The 24926-nt window shown below is 38.0% G+C and overlaps 1 protein-coding gene across 12 annotated transcripts in view; it reads left to right on the forward strand.

Moving 5' to 3' along the window:
* Positions 1-24926, forward strand: part of TSC22D1 (TSC22 domain family member 1) — a 94461-nt gene that overhangs the window by 20633 nt on the left and 48902 nt on the right. The window contains exons 3-6 of one of the 12 annotated variants that reach the window (XR_010470763.1): positions 10465-10569; positions 11796-13331; positions 16002-16158; positions 17178-20570. The exons of 2 other annotated variants lie outside the window; for them this stretch is intronic. Coding sequence is in view for 1 of the 10 variants with exons in the window: in XM_065054325.1 (XP_064910397.1) it covers positions 17178-17274 (97 nt within the window). In the remaining 9 variants the exon portion in view is untranslated. Of the gene's footprint in view, positions 1-10464; positions 13332-16001; positions 16159-17177; positions 20571-24926 lie in introns of those variants that run through there. 9 more of the 12 variants (XR_010470764.1, XR_010470760.1, XR_010470761.1 and 6 more) reach the window with 9 other exon arrangements.

Below are 24926 nucleotides of genomic sequence, written 5' to 3' on the forward strand. Positions count from 1 at the left end.
CCCAAAAGTAGGAATCTGGATACGTTCCCCTTGAGGATTTTGATTTTACACAATGTTGACTTTTGAGTAGTTTCTTAAATGTTTTATATCCTTAAGATTTTTAATAATGTTGCTTTAGCTGAAAACATGCATGTACTTACAGGATTTTTTTATTGGAGCCAGTGAGATTATTCGCTAGTTACTTACAATATGGTGTACTTACAATGTAGTGTTTTCTTTCATTAATTTGGCTATTAGTTTATAAAAACCAGAACAGATGTCATAGCTGTAAAATATCTCCAAATATTTGATGTTTAAAACCTTACTTTGTAATACATAACATAAAAATTAGTATGAAATGCTCATGCTAATTTCAGTCTTTGACACAGTTTAAATAAATCACTGTCTTTAAAGGGTTACAAGTGACTGTGTTTACTTGACAACTAGGGAGGAGCAATTTAGTCTCCATAATTCTGCTAATGGATTTGAGTTAATATAACTCAACATTTTTTAAAAAGTCATGCTAATATTCATGCTTCAAGAGGCGTTAAATTATTTGCTTTCTTCATCTGTTGGTTTATTTAGTAGTCTTAGCATGTACTCTCTTCAAATGCAATGTGTCCCAAAACATCTGGATGAAAAATCCCTTGAAGTCAATAAAAAAATAGTGTCCCTGAATATTACTTGCTACCTTTGCTCTTTTTGGAACTGGCTCTTTGAAGCTTCTGTTTCTGTTCACACTTCCTCTTTTCATGTCTTTTGGTGTTTCCTGGGCTAAGTCATGCAGATAGATAAAAGAAAATTCGCACATTTTCTGTAGCTGTCTCTTGGCTCTTCAGTTTCAAAACAAGAAGTTATAAATTTAAAAATACAGTTGTTGCACAGACTTAGGACTGTATCAATTGGAGAAGAATGTACCATCTTCACTGAGTGTTTTACTCTCTCAAAACTTGGACGTTAAGATGCAAGCTTTTTATGTGATGCTTTTGCTGTATATAGATTTTTAGTTACAAATCAATAATAGACTGTTCCTATCAGTGAAGGTATGGTGTATTGCCTGGAAGAGGTTCTCAACAAATAGAGAAAGACTTCTTCTAAATTGGGAAATATCAAATTGTGACACATGTGTAAACAAGTTGTTTTACCAGTTTGATAATGAGGTGTTAGAATATGTTAAATATAGTTACTTAATGGCCTTGTGGCACATTGTGCTTCACTGAATGCCTGATAGTTCCTGTGAAGAAAAAGCCTGCCTTTCCAAAAATTAGTGTACAGGTATCTTAAATGCAGTTTTTGTTTCTCATGGTGAAGTAAGAGTACCATTGCTACCCAGTTTTTAAGAAAATGGGCATGAAAAGGTGGTCTGTTAGGTGCTGCCCTTGCTTCTGGGTCCCAGAGGTTGGTACACTGGAACATCTCACAGCTTACTATTCCTTTTGTAGCTTTTTACTCCTTTCTGCTAGCTGGCCCTGCTTTGAGCAGCAGGGTTGGACTAGGTGAGCTCCTCAACTTGTTGGTCATCCTGTGAGAAACTCAATACACTCTATAAATTTTTAAATATTTATATAAAAAAATCTAAGATACGTTGCTTATGCAGCAAACAAGCATGATTACTTGTCCTTTTTTTTTTTTAAGAAGGGAACATAAAAATTAGCACCTATGGAGGTAAAACAGGAACAGAAGGCAGTTCTTCACTAGAACAGATAATCTTCTTCCTCCATCACTGAACTGAAACTGAAAATGTTAAGTATCTTAGGTTGATGTGTAAACTACAAGCTTAACTTGTATTAGTCCTCTTAAGCTTGCAGTTATTCCTTGTTCTCTGGAACACCTTTAACTTATTAATGACACACCTGCATTTTATTTATTATCTCCCCCACCCCCAAAAAAACAAAAAACAAAAACAAAAAACACACACACAAAAAAAAAAAACAAACAAAAAAAACCAACACCAAACCATTTTTCAATAAACTGGATGTAGATACTGCTATAAATTCTGATGGCTGGCTTGTTTTAGCTTGCTTCCTTCCTGTGGTTCCGTACCTTGCTTTGGTTGCTCTCTGTATCTTTGCTTTTCTCCTCAACCTGTTAGTCACTAAAGAGAAGAGATAAGCGCCTGCCCCTCCTCCTCCCCTTGTGAGGAAGCTGTAGCTGCCATGAGGTCTCCCCTCAGTCTCCTCCAGGCTGAACAAACCAAGTGACTGTAGCCACTCCTCATATGGCTTCCTCTCCAAACCCTTCACCAATTTTGTAGCCCTCTTCTGGACACTCTCCAGTAGCTTTATATCCTTTTTATCCTGTGTTGCCCAGAACTGCACACAGTGTTCCAGGTGAGGCCGCACCAGTGCAGAGCAGAGCGGGACAATCATCTTGGGAGACCTCTATAGAAAGAAAATGCCTTGGTTTAGTTTTTGTGTTCTGAATTCCTTTTCACTAGTGCCTGTAGAGGAGAACAGAAACTTGAAGAACTATAAAGTTTGACAGGGAACCTGTTGACCTGCCATTTTCGGTTTGCCAACTCTTCTACTTTCCATGGTGCGCTGTTTTACCATATTGCTTTGGGCAGCAGCCTACAGGCTTCTGGGCAGCTGTCAACCTGTGCAAGCTCTGAAACTCCTTCCAGAGGAAGCAGCAGCTAAGTAGGTGTAGATTCTCACACAAGTGGAGAGGTGTATCCATTGGACTTGCTGTGTGCATCTTGGAAGTCTGAAGGGATCACCAGGCCTGACATGGGGTACTACAGACTTGTTTCCAGCTATTCTAGTGTTGGAGAGTTTCTCTTCGTCACTTTCCTCATTTTGTGTTTTCTGAACTAGTGGGAAATGTGGCATAACGGAGTGAAAATAACATGCTCGGACTTTAGTTTTACTAGTAATTCAGAACTTGTTTGGGTTTTTTTGTGGTTTTACTTTGGCTGGTGAGTAGACCAGAGTGGGTGTATAGGAGCCAAGAAAATGGAATACACTTTTCAATCCTTCTTCAGATTTATTCAAACTATTTATTTTCCTGTTCTGTTGAATTTGCTAAATGGCTTTAGTAGATAACTCAAGGCAAAACAAAGGTGAAAGAATTGGCAGCTGCATGTCCCTCTGCAAACACACGGTCTTGAGCTTGATGATTACCTTTTCATGAACTTCTGTGAAACTTTGAAAAAGAACTAAAAGAGACAGGAGAGAACAGGTATTGTTAAGTTTGTTTTCCCCTTGCCAAGTCCTGTATTTTGGGGTCTGATTATATCAGCATGACAACAGGAGTTTCACAAATGATGAACCTGGTTTCCCATGATGAATTTTTAAGATATCTCAGTCTTATGGCTGTGAAATTGCCAATATTTCAAATGTCATCCTGTATGTAGCTTGATGAAAACGAAATCAAGTCTGAGGTTAGAGTCAGCATGAGAAACGAACTAGTGATTGTAGCCTCCTAATTGAGTTAAACTGCCCACCAAATCAGACTCTAAATTTTTTTCTGAGATTGTAAACTGTCTGGAAACTGTAGGAAGATGCTGTTTTAGATACACACTGTAGGAACTGATGAAAGCTCAGCAAAACTGTGTGAAGAATTCTGTTGCATAACCTTTTATAAATGTTTCATAAATGTGGTTTTGCTTCAGTGGAAATATTTTTTTGAACTTTGGTTTGTGTTAGGTACATAAAAATACAGCAATATATAGTGAAGGCCACTAGTTCCTCCCCAGTCCTAGAGGTTTGGGAAGAAACTTTTTTTTCCAGTGTAGTTCTCTTGTTTGTACTTCTGACTCATCCATTGCATTCCATTTTCTTGCAGCTTCATGTGCTAGTAAACTCTTTTTGGTTTTAGCTGATGCTTTATTTCATGCTGTCTCTTGGATGGTATTTATTCTAGCACAGGCTAGTCTCACTTTGTATTTTTCTAAAACGCACTTGTATTGGTGGTCTCGAAGGAAGAAAGCTCCTGAAACTGAGCCAATGATCTTTCAAACTGGCCACTCAAAACTGTTTGCAGTTGGAGAACACTTTCAAAACATTTGTCTGTGCTTTGGTTGGTTAAAGGGGAAGAGATTCCAGAAGTGTTGGGTACTTGGAAACTGGGAACTATATGTCTTTCTCCCCCAGTCCAGGCAATTAAAAGAACTGTGGGGAAGAACAATTGTATCTATTGCAAAATATTCTTGATGGAGCCTAATTTCTTTTAAATGTTTGGTTGCCAGCTCTGGGAAGTGCTAATGTGTGCATTGATCGTCTTAAAAAAATGTACGCACAAATTTAAATTAAAAAATTACATTAAAAAATTTGGATTTTAAATTCAACAGATCAGGCTCTTTGAAATACAGCAGGAATAAGAGCGTGTATCGGTTGTAAGTTTTGAAGACTGAAAATTTTCTTTGAGTCCCCATACTTTGATTGTTTAAACCTTGATAATATGTTTTTTTTCAAAATTTCTATTGTAAATTATTATGTTTTGTTTAGTGTTCACCTCTCCGTTAGAAAAGCTTTTGTTTCAGGGTTTAGTACCTGTGGTGTCTTTTAACTTTTTTGCACAGTGATGCTAGACATTTTGATGCTGTCCTTCATACAGCCTAAGCTAGTAAAATGGAAGTAATAACAAAAAATGTGTTGCCAACTCTGCATATTATTTAGAAGGATAAATTTAATATTAGCAGTTCTCTTGTCAAGCATAACAATCATTGCTTTTAACGAATGTGTTTACTGGTAGACATCGTTGTGTGGTATTAGAATGACTCTTAACTATTTGGCAAATAGGGTGGTGTTGGACAAACTGCATTTGAACAGTGTTTAAAACAAAAACCATATAGGATTGCATCAGATTGTGAAAGAAAAGCTGAATTGTACTTAAAAATAGCATGGCTGATGCAATAGTCAGGTTAATGTTGAATCTTAAGTATTTTACCCATAACATTGGCTTCAGTCCTGGCAATGGCTTCATAAATGCAGAAAGTTACTGCTGCAAGAGTGTTCAGGTTGGTGGGGTTCACGCCAGTCAGCGGTTCTGCTACAGTGTGAGTGTAGGACATAGGAACCAACCTCAAAAGGTTTGACTTTAAAGTCCGTTTTTCCCATGACTATTGTGTTTATTATTTGAGAAATAAACAAAAGGTCCCATGAATGCTGAAGTTTAGCAAAGAAAAAAAAGGGGGGGAAGAATGTGTGTAGGGCTTATAAGTATTTCCATCCGTAGTCTCCTTGACTGTGGCACTGTAGGTATCCTTGTGCTGTTACCGTGCTGCTCTTCCCTTTGCCCCAATCATTTAAGTTCTTCTTGTGTCTCTTTCCTCTGCCCTCCCCACAGTAGTTCCCTTTTTTCTTTGTGTCTTCTGGCTTGCTGGCTGCCTAAAAAATACAGGCTGGGCTGCTGCTCACTCAGCTTGGGATGTGCTACCTGGAGAGCTGGTGGCCGTCCATCAGAACGGGTAATATCAGGGTGCCTCTTGCCATCCCTTGCGCTCATGGGGGCAAAAATACGGCTGCGCTCACCTACTCCATCGCTTTCATGACACTCCCCTGTTCTTTGAGGTGCCAAACTGGATTTAAATTGAGCAGTGGCTTCAAAAGTGGTTTAGTAGAAATACTTGGTTTGTCATGTATGTTGTGTTATGTTTATTTTTTTTAAGACTTAATCAAAATTGAAAGTTCTGTATGTAATGGGCTTTAATCATGTGTAGTCTTAAATGGTTTATGACTTCAAAACATTTAAGTGTAATAACTAGTAATTTGCAAGTTTATGGAGTTTTAAACTGCATGTAAACTAAAACAATTTTAAATAACTTTTAGTTATTTACTAAACAAAATGAGTAATTCTAATAAAACATAGAGACAAATTTATTGTTGCAGTTGCTGAGCTCTCTTTTCCTATAAATTGTATTTTTGTGCTTAATGTTAGCTGAAGTTTTGAAAAGGATTGTTAAGCTTGTGTGAATTTGGCTTCCTCATGGTGACTCTGGTTCCTCCCATTGAATTGTGTACTTTGACTAGGCCATGTGGAGATGGATTACTCCAGACTGACGTCATTGTCCATAGTGTCGTGTTCTTAGCTCAGATTAACTTCGTTTACATTATATATTTATGCTCCAAATGAACATGTAGTTTAAATTTGCCTTGTCATAGATGGAAAGCAGGGTAGTAAAATGATACTGACTTCTTTGATTGCTAGCTGCTGAATAGCCAGAATAGCTGCTCAGAATAACCATTTGTTCTGATTTAAGTGATAAAGAAGAGGGAAGGAATATAAGTTGTGCTAATGCATGTTGGGGAATAGGTGGGGAAAGAAGACATGAAGTAGTTGTATGTAGTGAGAAGAGTATTAAGATTTACATTTTCTCTCTTTACTTTCCTTTTAAAATATTTGCACTTTCTTGATAATGTCTTTTACCACTGTTTATTAAATTGTAGTTAAAGAATCATCATATGTTTGCATAGTTTTGTTTAGTCTATACTCAGTATTATTTTTGCTACAGTTAATGAGCTCTAGATAATGTGGAGCTCAAATCTGGTGCAGTCCAGTTAATGATTCATTTCTTTAAAGGCCAAGGTTATCATGGTGAAGTTATTGGCTCTTTGAAAATGGTCTGCCAGTGTGCACGCTGCTAACAGGTGTTCTGTGTGATTCCACTGGAGCCGTGGAGTATGTCCTTCCCCACGCCTCCCTCTGCCACTCTGGAGATGGAAGCATCTTCCATATAGTTTTGTTGAATTCAGAATAAATGTTTCATTGCAAGTTTTTGTAATGAACTGCAGTTAAGGATGAAAACAAATTATGACTTGATTGTGGTAATGAGAGACTATCAGTATTGGAAGTGCCTGAGGATCGTAATGTAGGAATTAGAGTTTCTCCTCCAAAAAGGTGGTGGGATCAATAGCACAACTGAAGTGCATCTACACCAATGCACACAGCATGGGCAAGACGGGAGGAGCTGGAAGCCCTTGTGCAGCAGGGAAATTATGATATAGTTGCCATCACAGAAACACGGTGGGATGACTCGTACAACTGGAGTGCTGCAATGGATGGCTATGAACTCTTCAGAAGGGATAGGTGAAGAAGGGAGGGGAGGTAGGGTAGTTCTGGATGTTAGGTGGCATTTTGATTGTCTAGAGCTTAATGGTGGTGATGATAGGCTTGAGTTTTTATGGTTAATAATCAGGGGGAAGGCCAACAAAGCAGACATCATGGTGGGGGTCTGTTACAGACCACTCGACTAGGATGAGGAGGCAGATGAAATATTCTATAAGCAGCTGGGAGAAGTCTCCTGATTGCTAGGCTTTGTTCTTGTGGGGGACTTCAACCTATCAGATGTGTGCAGGAAGTACAGCACAGCAGGGAGGAAACAGTCTGAGGCTCCTGGAGTGTATGGAAGACAAATTCCTGACACAGCTGGTCTGTGGGCCAACTAGGGAAGGCACCTCACTGGGCCTGTTGTTTGTGAATGGAGAAGGAATTGTACATGATACGATAATCAAAGGCCATAGTGATCATGAAATGACAGTTTTTGATTCTCAGAAGAGTAAGAAGTGGGCTCAGCAGAACTGCTACCTTGGACTTCCAAAGAGCAGACTTAGAGTTGTTTAGGAGGCTGGTTGGCAGGGTCCCTCAGGAGGCAGCTCTGAAGGGCAAAGTTGTCCGGGAAGGCTGTACATTCTCCAGGAAGGAAATCCTAGAGGCGCAGGAGCAGGCTGTCCCTGTGTGCTGAGAGATGAGCCAATGAGGAAGACCACTGGCCTGGCTGGAAGTCAGGAATAGAAGGAGAGTTTATGACCTTTGGAAGTAGGGGCAGTCAACTCAGGAGAACAAAGATGCCCTGAAGTTGTGCAGGGAGAAAATCAGAAGAGCCAAAGCCCAACTAGAACTTAATCTGGCTACTGCTGTAAAATACAATAAAAATGTTTCTATAAATACATGAACAACAAAAGGAGGGCTAAGGAGAATCCCCATCCTTTATTGGGTGTGGGGAGAAACAGAGAGAGAAAGGATGAGGAAAAGGTTGAGGTGCTTGATGCTTTTTTTTGCCTCAGGCCAAGAGCATCCTGGCTTGCACCAGAAATAGTGTGGCCAGCAGGAGTAGAGCAGTGATCATCCCCCTGTACTGGGCACTGGCGAGGCCCCGCCTTGAATCCTGTGTTCAGTTTTGGGCCCCTCACTACAATAAAGACATTGAGGTGCTGGAGAGAGTTCAGAGAAGGGCAATGAAGCTGGTGAGGGGTCTGGAGCACAAGTCTGGTGAGGAGCAGCTGAGGGAACTGGGGCTGTTCAGCCTGGAGAAAGGGAGGCTGAGGGGAGACCTGATCGCTGTCTACAACTACCTGAAAGGAGGCTGTAGAATGGAGGGTGTCTGTCTCTTGTCTGAAAAGTGACAGGATGAGAGGAAATGGCCTCAAGTTGTGCCAGTGGAGGTTTAGATTGGAAATTAGGAAAAAATTCTTCACAGAAAGGGTTGTCAGGCATTGGGACAGGCTGCCCAGGGAAGTGGTGGAGTCACCATCCCCGGAGGTGTTTAGAAGACACGTAGACATGTGCTTAGGGACACAATTTAGTGGTGGACTTGACAGTGCTAGATTAACGGTTAGGCTTGATCTTAAAAGGTATTTTCCAACCTAAATAATTCTATGACTTTGTTAGTGCTTTTGGTTTTTCTACTGCACCTCTTTTTTCTGTCTATGTATTTTAAATGTACAAGAGAGAAAAATCTTAATTAATGAAAGTACTGAGTCATAATATCAAGATACATTGCTGGAAAATCAAGCTTTTTGATTAGCATAGGCTTAAATATGCCATATTTCTGAAATCTGCATTCAGTTTGTGTAGAAACCTCTGCTATGTTTTAATGCTGTATGCAGTGTGCCATTTAGCCCTCACCCCAATATTCTATATGAAGTTGTGCTGTTGCCTATGCAAGTACCATTACAATGCATTTTAGTGGGTACTGGATATTAATCTTCTGTCATACAGACCACTTAAATATATATATATTCATGCTTCATTTTTTAAATTAGAATGAAAGAACTTGACTGGTAAATGGCAATTCCCTGATAACGTGAAAAAAAAATAACATTGAAAGATTGCTAGGGCTAGGAAAAGCAGACTGTTACAGTAAGTCACATCTTGAAGTATGAAGCTGGAAGTTCTGTTAGGAGAATTTTTCTGTTGGACTGAAGTCTACAATAAAAATACTTAAGAAATACAAGAGTAGAAAATTACTTGTTCAGATGTAAAATTATTTACATGAATTAATATTCAGTATAATACCTGTCCAGAAAAAAAGAAGGAAAACCAGTTACACATATTAAGCTTTGATCTAGTCTGCAAAATACTTATGGGGATTTGAGTTATTCAGATACCAAACGATGAATTAAGAATAATTTAAAACTTGGGGAAACATTTATTTTGAACAGTAACTACACTTAAATACAGAGTCAATCTCAGCTGAATTCTGTATAATATAATGCTTAACTGGACAGCCTCTAGAGAGAAGGAGTTTTGAACACCTGCCAGCAAGGAAGGGCTTTTACTTTATTAGGCATCTGTGTTGCAGTTTTCTTTATGTTGGCTGTATCAGGCTTTGTCACATGCACTATGCTTTCCTTTTTGTATCTTTTGGTGAACTAGAAGATGGAGTTTGACTTAATTTTAAGAGAGTGTGAGATAGTTTTCTAATAAGAGCTCTTTTGCGTGTAGAATTAACGGCAGCATGGAACACTTGTGAGATTTTTACTTTTTTTAGTAACTATGCAATTATTAAATAGAAAATTAAAATTGCATATAGTGTATGGCTAAAACCTCAGAACTTTAATGCAGATATCTCAGTCCTGGTGCACACTGATTGTAGAATCTTCCATTGGAAAGTAAATGTGGTGGAAGGAAAGGAGCCTTCGTGGTCTTTCATAGGACAGCTGATCTTAGGAACTTACAGGCAGAAGTGTTTTATTAAATATAATAACAGTTTTGGGGAAACTCTGTCCTTTACATTTTGGCACAGAAATTGGAGATCAGGCAACTAATTTCATGCTAAGAGTCATGTCCAGAGTATCTCTGGTATCTGTTGTCAAACTTGCTTCAAAGTAAATGATGCATATTGTATCTATCAATCACATGTGAAAGTGTTCACTAGTGATTCAAAGGATGTTTTTATCAAGAGGCCTCATAGTGTCTTGTGTGTTTGCCTGAGTGTGTGAGAAGCTCTCTTTTTATCTGCCCTGGATTGTGTTTATTTTTGTCAATGAAGTCTTGACTCGAAGGAAGGAGGGTCCTGTGAGATTCGGTATATGGTTAAACACTCTCCAACCCAGATCAGTCAGTGGGGTAAGTTTCTATTTTGGTATGGATGTTTGTCTCTCTTTTTTTCCCCTTCTGAATAATCTTGTTAAAACAGTAAGCCTAGGTAAGAAATAGATCTTTGTGTTTTCATATGTATTTTTTTGTAATGTATTACTTGATACTGTGTACTTTTTTTTGTTTCTTTCACACAACCTAAACCGAATGCTAATATTTCAACAGATACAGAATGACAGTCAAACATTGCACACTGGTATGCCTGTGAAGAGGCACTGCCAAAGTTAATTGTCTAGTGCAAAAGCTGGGAGTTCTGGCTGATCCAAGCAGGTAGGTGTGAAGGCGCTTGCATGGAGAGAAGATACAGGGACAGATCAATATAGTTTTACTTAAGCAAAGCCAAATGCTGCATTTCAAATGGCCTTTACCTCAATGGATTTATGAACACTTCTAGTATAAAATTTGTGGTAATCTTATTCCAAGTTGTATTTCAGAGAATGACACTATTTTAATTTGGTACTAAAATACATATGAATTTGAGGCACTAGTCTGAAAAGGAAAGTTAAGTCAGGAAATCTTCAGAACACATTTACTTAGCTAGTTAAAAGGCAGCGTGTTTTGTGTCATGGTAGCAGTACGAGATAGTCTAGAATGCGTATTTCACGTACTGTTTACACCTACTAGGTAAAAATAATGTAATTCTAATAGAAAACATAACTGACTGCACCAAAGACTTTTTAAGCTTGATTTTTGAATCTGAGAGTCAGACTCTACATTCAGAGGTATCATGGTGTGCTTGCACATTGTTTGCAAGTCATGACTCTAAATTGGCTTCTGTCTCCACTGTCACCAGCTTGTGTTAGACAAAAATAAGCTTTGGTTACGTCACACGCCTCTAAGTGCTGGAAAACTAACACAACTCACAATAGCATTTGACATCAGCTTGTGTCTTAGCAGTAACAGTTACTACAAAACTCGGTCCAGTTTTGGCTGTGGAGGTCTTACTGCTACTGAAAATGAGGAGAGGATCAAGCCTGTTGGTCAGATTGCATGCTGAATTTATAAGCTCTAGAGGCAGGAAGTTCTTTTAATGTAGGAGATGTAAAAATTAGTATTTGATATGAAAAGTGTAACAGAAGTGCTCAATTCTGAAATGCATGTTTTGAGTACTTTCTAAAGGAGAACCTCTTAAAACTGGTGACTATAAAAAACAACTCATTTGTTTAGCTTTTATTTTCCAGTGTATCCATGTTGCCCTTTACTAACATTTATCTATTCAATACATATATTTGAGTAAATATTGCATTAAAAGGACATTTTTGCTGCATTTGAGTTCTCCAGAGATCCCAGATGCCAGAGGAAAGTAATGAAGGAAATTATCAAAAAGGTCAAAACCTACAGAGAAAAGCCTTTAGTAGCTTCTCACCTGAAAAGTTCAGTTTGGACTTCAACCCATCAACCCCAAAAAACCCAGTATCACAGACATCCAGTCCAGTCTGGCTATTGAACAGTACTAGAATCACATCTCTTAACGTTGCTTACATGTAGTATTTCAGCTTCCAGGTTCTGCAAGTAGACTGGCTGAAAGACCCTGACAAGAGAAGTGTAGGAATTGTGTGAAGATTGAGAAATCAGTAAGAAAAATGATGCTTTAAAAAAAAAAAAAAATATGTAAGAAATCTCTGTAAGCTAATTGCATGTAAATGGAATCAAGTTAAATCAAGCAAGCCATGTATTAAGAGCTAAAAAGTAAAGTACAAAGACATTGTTAATATTAAGAAACTCTGGATTTTGTAATTTCTTCAAATATGTTCCAAGGTGTCCATCAATACTGTAACCTTTGTTGCTATAGGTAGCTTTCTTAAGGAGGAAAAAAGTGAACATGGCATCATATGATGTCTTAAAACCACTTATTATTTATTTATTTTTCTTTTTAATATCAGCTCACGTACTCTGCCCAGAAGAGCAGAATTTCCCTAAAGCTGAATGCAGGTCTGTCTTTATGACAGAAATCTATATTAGTGCCAGTAAAGTCTGTTAATCTGATTTAAAATGTGGTTTACACTCCGCTGTGCTTGGCATACAGAGTTGACAAGAAACAAAAATCACGTTAATAAAGACATGTGAAAATGTTCTTGCAAAGTAAACCATTTTAAAAATGAAAAAATAATTATAACATTGTTTAACAAATACTCATTTCTTTAGTTTTACAAAATTGATGCGTCTATTAATGGGGATTATTTTTACAATATAATATTTTCTGTAATCAACCAATCATTCAATTTTATATCCCTAGTGTTTTCCTGCTGTTATATATGCGCCAAGAAATACTGGCTGTGTTTCTCAAATGTGTGTTGCTGTGACGGCTAAATACAACTTTGGAATTCTCTGTCATGCTGACTTCAGAAAAGCCATATTTTTTTAGTACTCTTAAACTGGTGGTAGGAAGGGTCTTGCAGGGATTGGTACCTATGCCTGTCTCAAGCAAGTATTGTCATACACCTTGTCTTGATAATCTAGAAAATGCTGTGGCCTTCTGTTCTTTTAGAAGGCCTTTAAAGAAATTGAGCACAAAATGTTTCTGGAGAAGCCAAATGCTTTAAAACAAATTCTAAAATTCAGAAAGACAAGATTCCTACCATTCTATTGGTTTGCAAGTTTAGCTTTTAATGATGGGTTGCGTGACACTTAATCTCTTAAAATCAACACTTTGATCAATTGTTTTGCTGCCTTTTCTCCATTTTAGGACTTGATAACAATATCTGATACAGTTGTTGTAATACTTTTGACTTCTTCGCTTCTCTCCTGTTGAGTCTCCTCCTCTTCTTCCCTGCCCTCCAAAAAAACAGAACAATCCAAACCCAAGAAGTTTTGGAAAACTAGTATTTTTTCATAGTGTCAGTAACTTGGAATTTAAACAATCAGCCTTACATCACTCCTGTTGATACTTTAATATGCATGTCATGTTGGTGCTAGTTTCCAGGAGAAACATGCTTTACTAAAATTTGTAATATTTATTTTGAATAACAGTTCAACTGGATGCTGGTGCATAGATCCTGCAGCGGGTTTGCAGCCTGCACGTATTTGTGGAGGTATGACTAATGGTAGCAGGGTGACAACTGTAATACTTAACCTAGAACAAGTTTCATTTTAGGAACTGCAGGTACTCCATATGGCTAGTTGCACTTAAAAATAATTGCATGCTGCTTTAAAATTTCAGTTTGGTGGTTGAGAAATAGTTGATCTTACTTGAATCAGATGTGGCAGTTTGCGTTTTGTTGCTATGTTCTTTCACTTGAATCCTGCAGTTGTTGGAGCTGCAGTGTTGTAAATAAAAAAATGCATTGTTGCTTATACTCTATACCACTTACCAAATACCTAGATTCAGTTTTTTGCTTATTTTGCAGATGGTATTCTATAGGATTTCATCATCTTTGTTCAAAGTTTTTCTTTACTGGCTATTGAGCAGAACCACACTACAGAAAAACGGGGATCGTTCTTCACTAGCTTTTGGATTAGTGAGTAGCAGTGAAACCTGACACGTAGCAAGGGTGGAAGAAAGCACTAAAGTGAGTTTTTTATCTCAGAGTATCTATCGACAGTAGGGTCACTATGGAAAGGCATTGCAGAGATTCCTTTCTTTGCCCAAAGAAGATGAGAACATTGATTATAGGATTCCTTACTGGCTTCTGTATGCTCACAAACAGAACTGCCAGTGCCTTTCCTGACTTCATCTATATCTGAAGATCATCAACATTAGTTGTTCTTGTGTCATCACGGCCATAACTTCTTCTTGCTCCAACTAGAAGGATCTCATCACAGCCTGCACTTGAGTTAAATCAGCGAAATCTACGGTACAGTGACTGAGAGAAAAGTTGTTGTATATTCAGCTCCTTAAACTGGCTTAACATCCCATCTCAGAACTGATCTATGTGAGTCAACAAAAAAACCTCTCTGAAAATTTCTAGAAGAGCGATTCATGTTCTTTGGATGGTCTGCTCTAGATCTCTTTTCCAATCTTTTAAAACTTCGGAAGAGCAAAGGAGTATCTATTAGTATTTCTCAGAATGCCAAAAGGTGTAATTGTTTCAGCCTGAAACGCATATCTGTATATAGGAATCAATCAGGTTAGTATTCTTGATAGCTAGAACACAAAAATTACCCACCATGTTTATTCTTTAGAGTTCATAACAAGTTTGTTCGAGGGAAGAAAGATGTATGATAGGATAAAAATGAGAAGTAAAGGGTTCTCCCTTTTTTGGCAAGGGAGAGATACTGTGACCTTGATTGTAAGGAAAGGAATTTAAAAACAAGTTATTTCAAACAGCTTATTTCACATTGATCTTCCAGAAACTGTTTGGTTCAGCTGTTTCCCCAAGGAAAACACCAGTGGACAAAGTCCTCATCCTTTTTTTTTTTTTTCCTCCTTAAATTTTACATTGGATTTTTGTCTCTTCTACTGAACTGCTACACAAATAGTATAAGACTAAGTAATCTTCTGTTCTACACCCCTGAAACTTCAGTCAGTGATTTCGTACTGTGCAGTATTGCTGAAGGTGATCTGGAGTCTTCTTTGCAGTGAACAGAATCTTTACCTGGTGAAAGGGGTTGTCTCAAAGGCCCAGGCAGATTCCTGTTTGAAAGGAACCTGCAATAAGCTGGGTCGTGCTGTTTCATGTGGCTTGATTTGCTCTGATGCCTTCTATTGCTTTGAGCTGCAAAAGAATGTTGCCTTCAGAAGTGTTAGTGGCATTTGTAGGCTGCAACGCGTCACCTGAAATTAAACCTATAATGCTGTATATGGCATTTAGTTATGGATTATAAGTAACAATATTAGCAACTTGAAAAGCTTCTGAGATGCAAGGTATTGCAAGTTATCTGTTTAGAACGGAATCTTGAGAAGAAACATGCTTTTAATTATACTGTCCTTTTATGGTAGTTTCTTAGCCAGGAAGCATAGAGCAGTAGCAATTTGCATTAAGTTTGTTCTGTTTATTATATTTTCTCTTATTTTTATCTTACATCCTCTACTTTACTGGAAGAGGAAAGTATGTCATCCTGGAGATATCTGTTGGCCAGGTACACTTATGGGTGTGTTGTTCAGCTATTCTTTCTAAACAGAAAGACCTTCTTTCACAAAAACATGCACGTGGGATGAAAAGGCTGAACCTGACTATCTAATCTTCAAAAGTTGGTCTGAAAATATCAAAAAGGCAGTGTTTTGTCAAATTGAACACAACTTGGTCTCATGTTTGTTGAAAAGTCATGAAATTCCATTAAAAAGAATTAATCCTATTTTTTTTTTTTCTATGAAGTCTTGCTGTTTAGAGCATAAGTTCTTACCTTAAATTGAGATACCATCACCATATTCTGTGTTCTCAGAAGAACCAAAAAGCAGAGTATCATTGTGCATGCCCAAGCAGTTTCTCTGGAAGGAACTTGTGTTTTGGTCTTAACTACTGTAGGATATCAGGTTCTGTCCTTGACAGCTTTATCTGTCACCTTTTTAGGAAACAAAACAAACAGAAAAAAAAAAAAAACCCACAAAACAAAAAAATGGAGTAAGTTTTCCTGTCTGCTACTCTAATTGCAAAAATTAAAGATGCCTTTAAAAAAAATATTATTGCTGTGGTATTAAAACCTAGTTTTTTTTTTCCCCAGCTTTTCCTTGTATTTGGAGCACAGTGAAGGAGTTTGAGGAGGGGAAAGCTTAGAATTGAAGGATATGTGAGATACCTAACCATATAAGCTGTTTTATTTAGGTGTGTACTCTGAAGGAGAGGATGAAGAAACACCAGCAAAATTGCCCCAGAATGAATTAAGTGAAATTGCATCAAACACAATGAGTAGCGTACCTTCTTGCTTAACTCTTGGATCATACTCTACCTGGTGTCTTGGGAGCAATGAAGAGCACTGCAGGTAAAATGATAGTGCCTCCTCATGTGAAGCACACAGCTCCATGGTTACCCTACATGCAAATACCCGACACTGTTGCTGTGGTGCAGAAGGTATTGCGATGGATAATAACCAGTGAACACATACACAAGTGGCTTTGCATATAACTGTTTTAAGTCCAGACCTCTGGGTCTGTTTTGTTGCATGTTGGCTCCATGCTGCTGACAAGATTTCACAAGGGTGTATCAGCTTTCAGGACTTGCGAAGAAGAAAATTTCAGCTCTCTTATACATTATGTTTTTGTCATTCAAGTAACAACAAAACTCCTAGGACATCTAGGTTTTCAGGGGAAAAGAAAATGAGTATTCTAGAAATCCAGAAACAAGATCCAGGAACTTTCATAGGTTCTTAGCCTCCATAGCAATCATAACATGCCTATGTTAAGTCAGAGGTTATTACAGGAGCGTTAAACTGCTGTCAGTGTTTGATTGGTCTGATTTTGCAAATAGAGTAGAAGACTTGAGATCGGAGTAAGTCCTTTGCAGAGGAATTGGGGTGGAGTTAGGAGGTCAGTGAGGGAAACATTCAGGTAAGTATGATCATTTCTTCTTAAAGAGATTATGGGGAGATGTTCACTGCATTGCAATAGATGCCATTTTTAATTCACTTGAGAGAAAGCGAACAGAGGAGAGATGTGGAATTTTTTTCCAAGAAATGAGCACTTAAATGTGTTATTTTCCCCCCTCCACACACACACACACATCTACTTGTAACAAACTGAGAGAACTTTCTGGACAAAACATCTTATGATTGATCTTGTCTGTTGGTAGATGTCTTAAAAGTCTTGAAAGTTCACAGCTCAAAACTTCGGGGTTGTATTTTTTGTTGGCATCAGAGCATGAAAAAACTGCATGTCTAGTACCCATCTCTTGTCATCCTCCCCTATTGCAGTGACTATGTGTATGTCTCTGTGTGGCAGGAAACAAGGGAATGCAGATCATTATTCAAGAAGTTACCAACTAGCACTTTTCCTTCCCCTCCAGTCTTTCTGCCTCCCTATCCTGGACGTACGGAGTCCCTGCCTCAGCCTACGGCTTCATTCTTTTTCCAGCTGCCCACAAAAGTAAAGAACCAGTGTGAGAGTTTGAAGAAAGAATCCGCTCAGAGGACTGAGTCTCAAGCAAAAGCTCCAGGTTGCAGACTCAGAAAGAAACTTCCTTTGGGGAAGGATCTGCTTCCAGGATTTGCGCGTCTCTTTTTCCTTGGGCAAGCAGGGTTGCAGGTAGGTAGGGCCCCTTTGAACTACCATCCGCTCAGATATGAAGGATGGACTTTATGCTGTTTCTCTGTGCCTTTTTTTGTTGATATTATCTTCCATCTCTAGACTGAGATAAGGGAAGAGTGTGAGCAGTTTAAAGAAAAAACGTGGGGGAGAGAGAGAGGAGAAAAAAAAATATCCTGGGCACTTGGAAATAATGTTTTCTATGCTTCTGTGTAAGCTTCCTGTCCATGGGTCATATTCACACTTCAGTTCTTTGAAGCACTAATGACATTCGTTGTTTGACCCTTTTCTAGACAGGAAACTAAGCCAAGAGCAGAAACGGGTGGCTGGGGCCAAGGTAAGGCCAGCGATTGTATATGGCCCGTAGTCACACAATTGCCATCTCCTCCCTGTCTCTTTACACCAGTGCTAGGTGTGAATGTGCAGTAAGATAGAAGCTGCCAAATGGGTCTGAAATACGGCTTGACTCCTAGCACTGAAAAAATTCCCCAGTTCTAAACGTGTAAATATGTTCTTCCTTCAGAGGGACCTGTGGCTGCTGGGTTTGTTAAGTCATGTTTCTTTGCCCATGTGAAGGAAATAGACTGGGATGCCCTGGTTAAGGGGATGTGTTACCAACCCACAAGATCAGCAGTCCCTCAGGCTCAGAGAATGGGAATCAGTAGAATCAGCTCAGGTAAATTCTGCCTTCCTTGCTTCACGCTGTGCAGAGCAACAGCCTCTTCCTTGCAAACATCGGTAGCCCACAGTCAGGCCTTTCTTTCTCCAGCTATGTCATTGCTGACACAGGAAGTTTATTCTAAATTTCCTTTTGATTTTTAGCAAAAGGAATCACTTGAAAACTGGCAATGAAATTCTAAGGAGGTTTTACCAGTTCCTCTTTTGTGCTGAGTTGAAGTCATTTGGAACTATGTTACATGCATTATTACTTTGGTGCATCTTGTTGACTCTTCTCTCCCTCTTCATTCCCTCCCAAATTGCTTCAGGACACCTTCTAACCTTTATACTGCATCACAAGCCTTCAACAGAAGATCTTGAGAGCCATTTATGTTGCTGGAAGATGACTGGGTTTGGATCTTGGCCTTCCTCTTAAGCAGGATCTCCTGACAAAAATGGGATTGGGAAAGAAACGACTCCTCTTTCCATCACACAAAGCCACCCTAGAAATGGAGGCCTAGGCAGAAAATTACTTCTGATGCATAATTCTTTAGGAAGTTTGGCCTCTCATGGTCTTTTTGTTACAATGTCATAAAGATGTCTTTTTATAAAACCTAAACCTGGCATCTTCCTATCTGAAGATCAAGTCATTAAATCCAAGTTTAAGAGTTTACAGGTCTAATAATGTGATTAGATCTTGCTGTCCCCTTCATAGGAGATGCCATGTGAATCTGTGAAACAGGGTTCTGTGGTTCAGACTGTTATATTTGTAAAGCCTTTTCTGCTTACAGTCCAGTTAAATTATTAGAAATAATATTAATAAACTTCTTGTGAAAATGGTATTAGGCTTCTACCTCTCCAGGTTTTCGTAAAAACAAATTTCATCCAAAAATGTCACAATGGCAGTATGGGAAGTACTGCATTTTTTGAGGTTTCCTATGGTTTTGTGTTGAGAAAAGGTACATTGGAAATGTTGAGAGCTATGGAAGTGGAAAAACTTAGGCTTTTCTTTAAGAGTGAGAAGTTATTTGTTAGAAAGCAGAAAGCTTTAATTGTTTTCCCCTGAGGGATTCTATAGTCAAACGTAATTAAATGTCTTGCGAGATCTCAAATAAAAACCTTGTGTTTGGCAGTAGTGAGCAACACACGCGCATGCCCTTGTACTTTCGTTCTTTTTGCTATAGGAGATTAGTTTGGAAGAATAGGACTTAGTTTTAATGTTCAGATTAGGGAAGGGGAAAGCTTTGTTATGAAGCTGTGTGAGAGAAGGGATGGTAGGAGGGTGAACTGGACCCTCTGGCAGTAGGTAAAGAGCACTTTTATTTTCCTGTTTTCTGCTTCTGGCAGTTGGAGTAAACTAGTCAGATGCTTGTGCTTGAATCCAATTAATCAGTTACCATGAAACTTTTTATAAACAAATGCCTGGATCTTTCATTAAATTAACCAGTGCATTTAAATCATTGAACAATCTTAACGTAGCCCTGAGGCTACTGCTTCATGGCAGTTGCAACCTCTTACTATGCCGGAATGCATTGCAGTCTTGGTACATTCTAAAAACAATTACTGAAATGGTGCTATTTAAGTGTACTTACATAGTGAGCCATTTTCACTGGACTTCCTGAAATTTGGGTCTGTTGAATGGCTTTTTAATATACTTCTTTTGCTGTGAATATCAGACTTATTTGTCTTGCTGTTTCTGTGGTTATTGAGTAAAATGCTAAATTTATAAACTGGTATTTTTAGAAAACTTGATAGTCAGATGTATGTGTTAAACTATGCAACCACAGTAACACTTGTGAACTTTGAAGTTTAAAGAGAAATCAGTTTAATGTGTCAAATTCAAGACTTATTTTTAATATGTGGAAATATGTATGTGATGACCGTAAGATTGAGTGGTGGTTGTAGGTACAAACCTTGTGTGCTGAACAGGAGCGATCTAGAAGTTATAAGCTGAAGACGTGCAAGTCTCAGAAATAAATACTAACATCTGTGCCAGCAGTACTTTTAGCTGAAAACACCGATTTTTCTAACTTCTGGTCCATTTAAGGTTTTATATGTTTTGTGCCTTACTTAATAGGTATACTTGCCACAGTTTTTGGTTGTTTTGTTCTGTAGTATAAGGCAAATTTAAGGCCATCACATACTTATGAGCACTAAATACTTACAGTAAAATAACAGAGGCACTGAGAACTGTTTCTAATGTTATTGTCTCAGTTGCTAAAATGACTTTATTCTCTCTCTCCTTAGTCACAATTAGAAGGAAAAAAACCAAACAACAAACCACAGACCAAAAAAAAAAGCAAACAAAACACCAACCACACAAAAAACCTGTTGCTTTTCTGTAGTCAGTATTTTGATACTTACTGTCTATCAGCATTGTGTTAGCATATTACTATCATGCTCTGAGTTTTGCAGCTGGAATCCTGGGTTCTTGATACATCTTTAGAGTAATAACTCGTGCCTTTGTGTTATTAAATAATAAAGATGTCTAAAACCATTTTCTTGTTTATATTGTACTTAACATAATTGTATGAGTATCAAGTGACTCTCTTCTGACTGACTCCAGAATACCAGGGAACATGGAAAAACACTGTACGATTTTACGGGTTTTTAATCCCCAGTGCTAACAGAATTTTATAAGGTAGACTTGTAGTGTTCCTATTTTCCCTCTTTCTGTTCCTTTTAAGATTCCTTCATAATTTGAGCCACCTATCTCACTTTACGTAACCCTTTACATCTTCTTGACCAGATGCCAGCTCCTCCTAATTGTCTCATAGCCAGGCAGTAAAATCCTGGCTGTTGACAGCTCCTTTTATCCTGTGTGAGAAGAGCTATCTTGTTTAACCTGAAAGATTTGCTTGCTTCTTTCCACCTTCTATCCTCTGTGGCTTATGTTGCAACTCTTTCTGTTACAGGGTGCTTTGAGAGTGAGGAAGCCTTCTCTAAAAATCAGGAAATTTGGGGGAAAATTTTGCTATTTCAACCAGCGCTAAATGTTTCATTTATGTGAGATGCCTTGTCAGTTCAGAGTAGCTTAAGGAAGGGTTATGTATCAAAAATCTGTACCTTTTACAAATCAGAGGATGTTGTCAATTTTATAAACAACAAGATGAGAATAAGGAGCATAGGTTCTGGGGTGTGTATATTCCCTTGCTTGCAGTGAGGGAGGTGGGTAGCAAAACACCAGCAGTTTACAGTGAACTTCTGAAAGCCAGCCTGGTTCCTTCAGCAGTGGAGTGCTGTAAGCTGCATTTCATTGCTCCAGTACTGTTTTGTAGGGTGTTGGGTTTAGAGCAGGTAGCAGGGACAAAAATGCTTTTTCAGCATTAATATCGATGAAAGTAGATTGATACCTTGGCTTGCCAGATCTCTGTTATTGATCCCTGAAAGAATGAATTTGATTTATAGGTGAGTTTAGAAAAGTGCTTTTAATTGAAAACCAGAAAAAGGCTTTCTGAAAGCAATGGTAACAAATGGTTGAACCCTTCCAGTTTTGTTTCTTGCATGGACTTTGTGAAGACTTGGCGGCTGCACAGCTCCTAGCGAGGTCCATAAGTTGGTATCGGCAACATGAGGTGAGTTGGTGTGTTGTTCAGGACTTGTTGGGTTTTGCTACATAAGAAGGTAGATTTTGTAAATGGTATGGATGGCTTTATGAATGAACTATTTTAAAAATGGTTTTGAAGTCCATATTAAGTCCATGTTTCTTTTACTGGTGATGGTGACACTTCTCTGATCACTTGCCTTTTTTTTTCCAAAACGTAACCTGAGTGGGGCGAAATAATTTTATTTATCCTGATGGACAGTTGCAAGAGGTTGCACAAACAGAGAGGAATATGGCTTGGGGTGGTTTTCTTCTTAGTAACTACTTCAACAATTTCAACCTTACCAGTATCTGACGCCCTCTTGCCAAATTGAGATTATGCTATAATGTGTAATTCTGAAGTAAATAGCATTTGAACAAATAATGAAACTTTTATATTTATATATATGATGTGATCATAATTGACTTTTGATGGTTGATATGTGATTTAGGTAGCTGTCTCCAAATTTACCTTTGTGCTGACTTGACCTGAGGTTTATCCATTGGACGGAATTATCTTAGAGCCCACGTTAAAGTTGCAGTAACATTTATGCAGAAAGATTGCCAACAAATGTATACTGCTCTTCAGGGTACGCACTCTTCAGAAATTGCTGACAAATAATAGATTTTTACCTGTTTTTCCAAAACTTTGTTCCCTATGGATTTAGACATAAAATCAGGAGATCTCAGCTCCTTAAGGTAGAAGTTTAGTTGTGTTCTCATTTGTTATGTCGTCCTGCAGTTGTATATCTTGGCATTTACCAGTGAGAGAGGGTGTTACAGAAGGCTAGGAAATGCTGTTTTATGTGCAATATAAGTGAAGTAGAATGTGAATATGAAACATGAATTTCTCAGAAACTGTGGAAATTACCTTGAACACACATAAGCCGTGACTTGGAAAGCATCCTTATCTATTCAAGTGTTTCAGGAGAATTTTTACACACCTGCCGCTGGCATGTCTTTAGAACTTTTCAGAGTAGTAAAATTTGAAATAATTTAAAAAATGTTTTCCTGATCTCTGGTCATACTTTGCATTAGATGAGAAAGCATGAAAAATTAATTTGCAGAGTATTTTGAGTACATATGTCAGTGACGGAGAGATGAAGTCAGACTGAAGCGTGTAAGAGAATGTGAAGAGCAAATAACTTGAGCACAGTGGCTGTGCACTGGGGTGTTCTGGGTGACTTCAGGACTACAGAGAAGTTAAGGCTGAGTCAGATACTGGAACAGTGCAGGAATTGGATTAATGGAATAACAAGCACCCAGATAATGTAGAAACTCCCTGGACCTGACAGAACATCACCTGCATCAGCCAAGCTTTTCCCTTCCCCATAAACAATTGCACTAGTAAAATCTGAACTCCTATAGATTTGTAGTCTGTATGGTTAAGTTCTCTGGTGTCTAATGAAGTATAAGCACCTATTCAAAACTTTAGTATGCCTTGGGAACTAATTATGTTTATCACCTAATAGTGTCTAAACCAGCTGAGTTAATGCTGCGGCTTTTTTTTAAGGGGAAAGTTAGGGACAAGTTAGAAGGGCTCCTGGACTTGACTGTTTATGTAACTTTTTAAGAGCTCGTGTATCTTTGGAAGGTGTAACCCTCTGTTAGATCTGGTCGAAATTAGGAATAGGTTAAAAAAATTGATAGGGATGTGAGAATAGGGGCGTTCACAGAAAGAACTTAAATTGGTTCCTTTCCTAATAAATTAAGAGTAGTTGTAAAAATGAGAATGTGCTATAACAAACTTTTTAGCTTTTCATGTGTTAATCTCTTCTCAGTTTTACCTCTGTAGTATCCTAGAACGCAACTAATATTTTTTTGCTTAATTGATCTCTGAATTTTTTAAAACAATATTTACAAAGCACCTGATGAAATTATTTTGAGTATCTTAGGGAACAATAATGCTTTCTTCTATTACGTATTATGCTGAGGAGTGTTCCGGGAAGTGATTTCTGTATTGACATTTTTGTTCCCTTTATATTTGGACAGATGATATATTTTAAGTATCTGTTTCTTTGTATTAATGCTAAATTTATTGAATTTTTTTTAACTGTTCTTCCCTATACTTGCATCTGCTTTGGAGACTTTGTCTCTCTCTGTTGAAAGCGTACACTACTCAGGTCTCTCTAATACTTCCTTTTTAACTGCCTCAGAACTGTTTGTTTTAATAAAGCAGTTCTGCAAATGAGAAAGATGAACAGTAGTACTATGTTCAAAGAATAAATGTTTAAGAAAAATCAAGGAAACTTTTGTCCCCTTATCAGTCCTCACATTGTTCTCCAAAAATACATATTACTTGGAAGACTCAAGTATATCTCCACAGCTACCAGTCAAACCAGTGCTTGCGGTGTGGCTGTACTTCAGCTGCAGGGCATTTTGCTTGTCTCTCCAGGTAGTCTTAACATCCAAATTCCTGCTTGTAGCTGAATTTAAGTTAGTGTTTCAGATTAATTTTCTCTCTCCTACAAAGAGATTTAAAAATTTTGATCTTAATGGCAATATAATAGTGATACAAAGGGTTATGCAGCTTGCCTGTTCCTTATAACTTTGCAAGCTAAACGTTTTTTTCTAAGGGTTTTAATGCCATATATGAATGGATGAGAGAAATTGAGGATCTTCACTTGCCTTTATGCTTAAGCAGTGAATGGTTTATATTGCCACATTTTGTCACCCTGAACTACCATCTGTTTTGTGTCCCTTTTGGAACACTGACTGTTTCAAAATGTGGTTTGCTCTGTGATTCAGTGTACTTTATAAAGAAACTCTCTTTTCTGCCTTTACATAAATACTGAAGTATATGCAAGATGTTACGACTGGACGAGCTGTTTGTATTAACTTCTTCGCACAGAGCGCAGGATTATAGATTGGAAATACTTGAGAACTGCATTGTGTAATGCCTTGGTTCAGTGAATAGTCTCACCAGTTTGATTGGCATCTGATATTCAGTTATTCTTAGGACTCTCTTTTTTTGTTGTTGTTTAACATTTTTAATGTGGACTGCACTGGAGTAGATCACAGTGACTGGCATTCTGCAAGGCGGGTGTTCTTGTTGCCTGAAGGAGGTTTTTTTTGCTCTAGCTAAAAGCAAGTACAATAAAACTGCCACAGTCCCATATTTCTTTCCCTCTTCTTTGCTCCTGTGTTTTCTCTTTAATTTCTGGCACAATGAAGAGATTTTATTTACTTAGCAAGCTCCCCCCATCCATTGGAGAATCCTTGCAGGTTAGATAAACCTGGAAAATAAATTGCTTTCAGTATCTCCCATAA

Source organism: Columba livia, chromosome 1 (assembly GCF_036013475.1).
Source record: "Columba livia isolate bColLiv1 breed racing homer chromosome 1, bColLiv1.pat.W.v2, whole genome shotgun sequence".
In the NCBI taxonomy this organism is placed as follows: Eukaryota; Metazoa; Chordata; class Aves; order Columbiformes; family Columbidae; genus Columba; species Columba livia.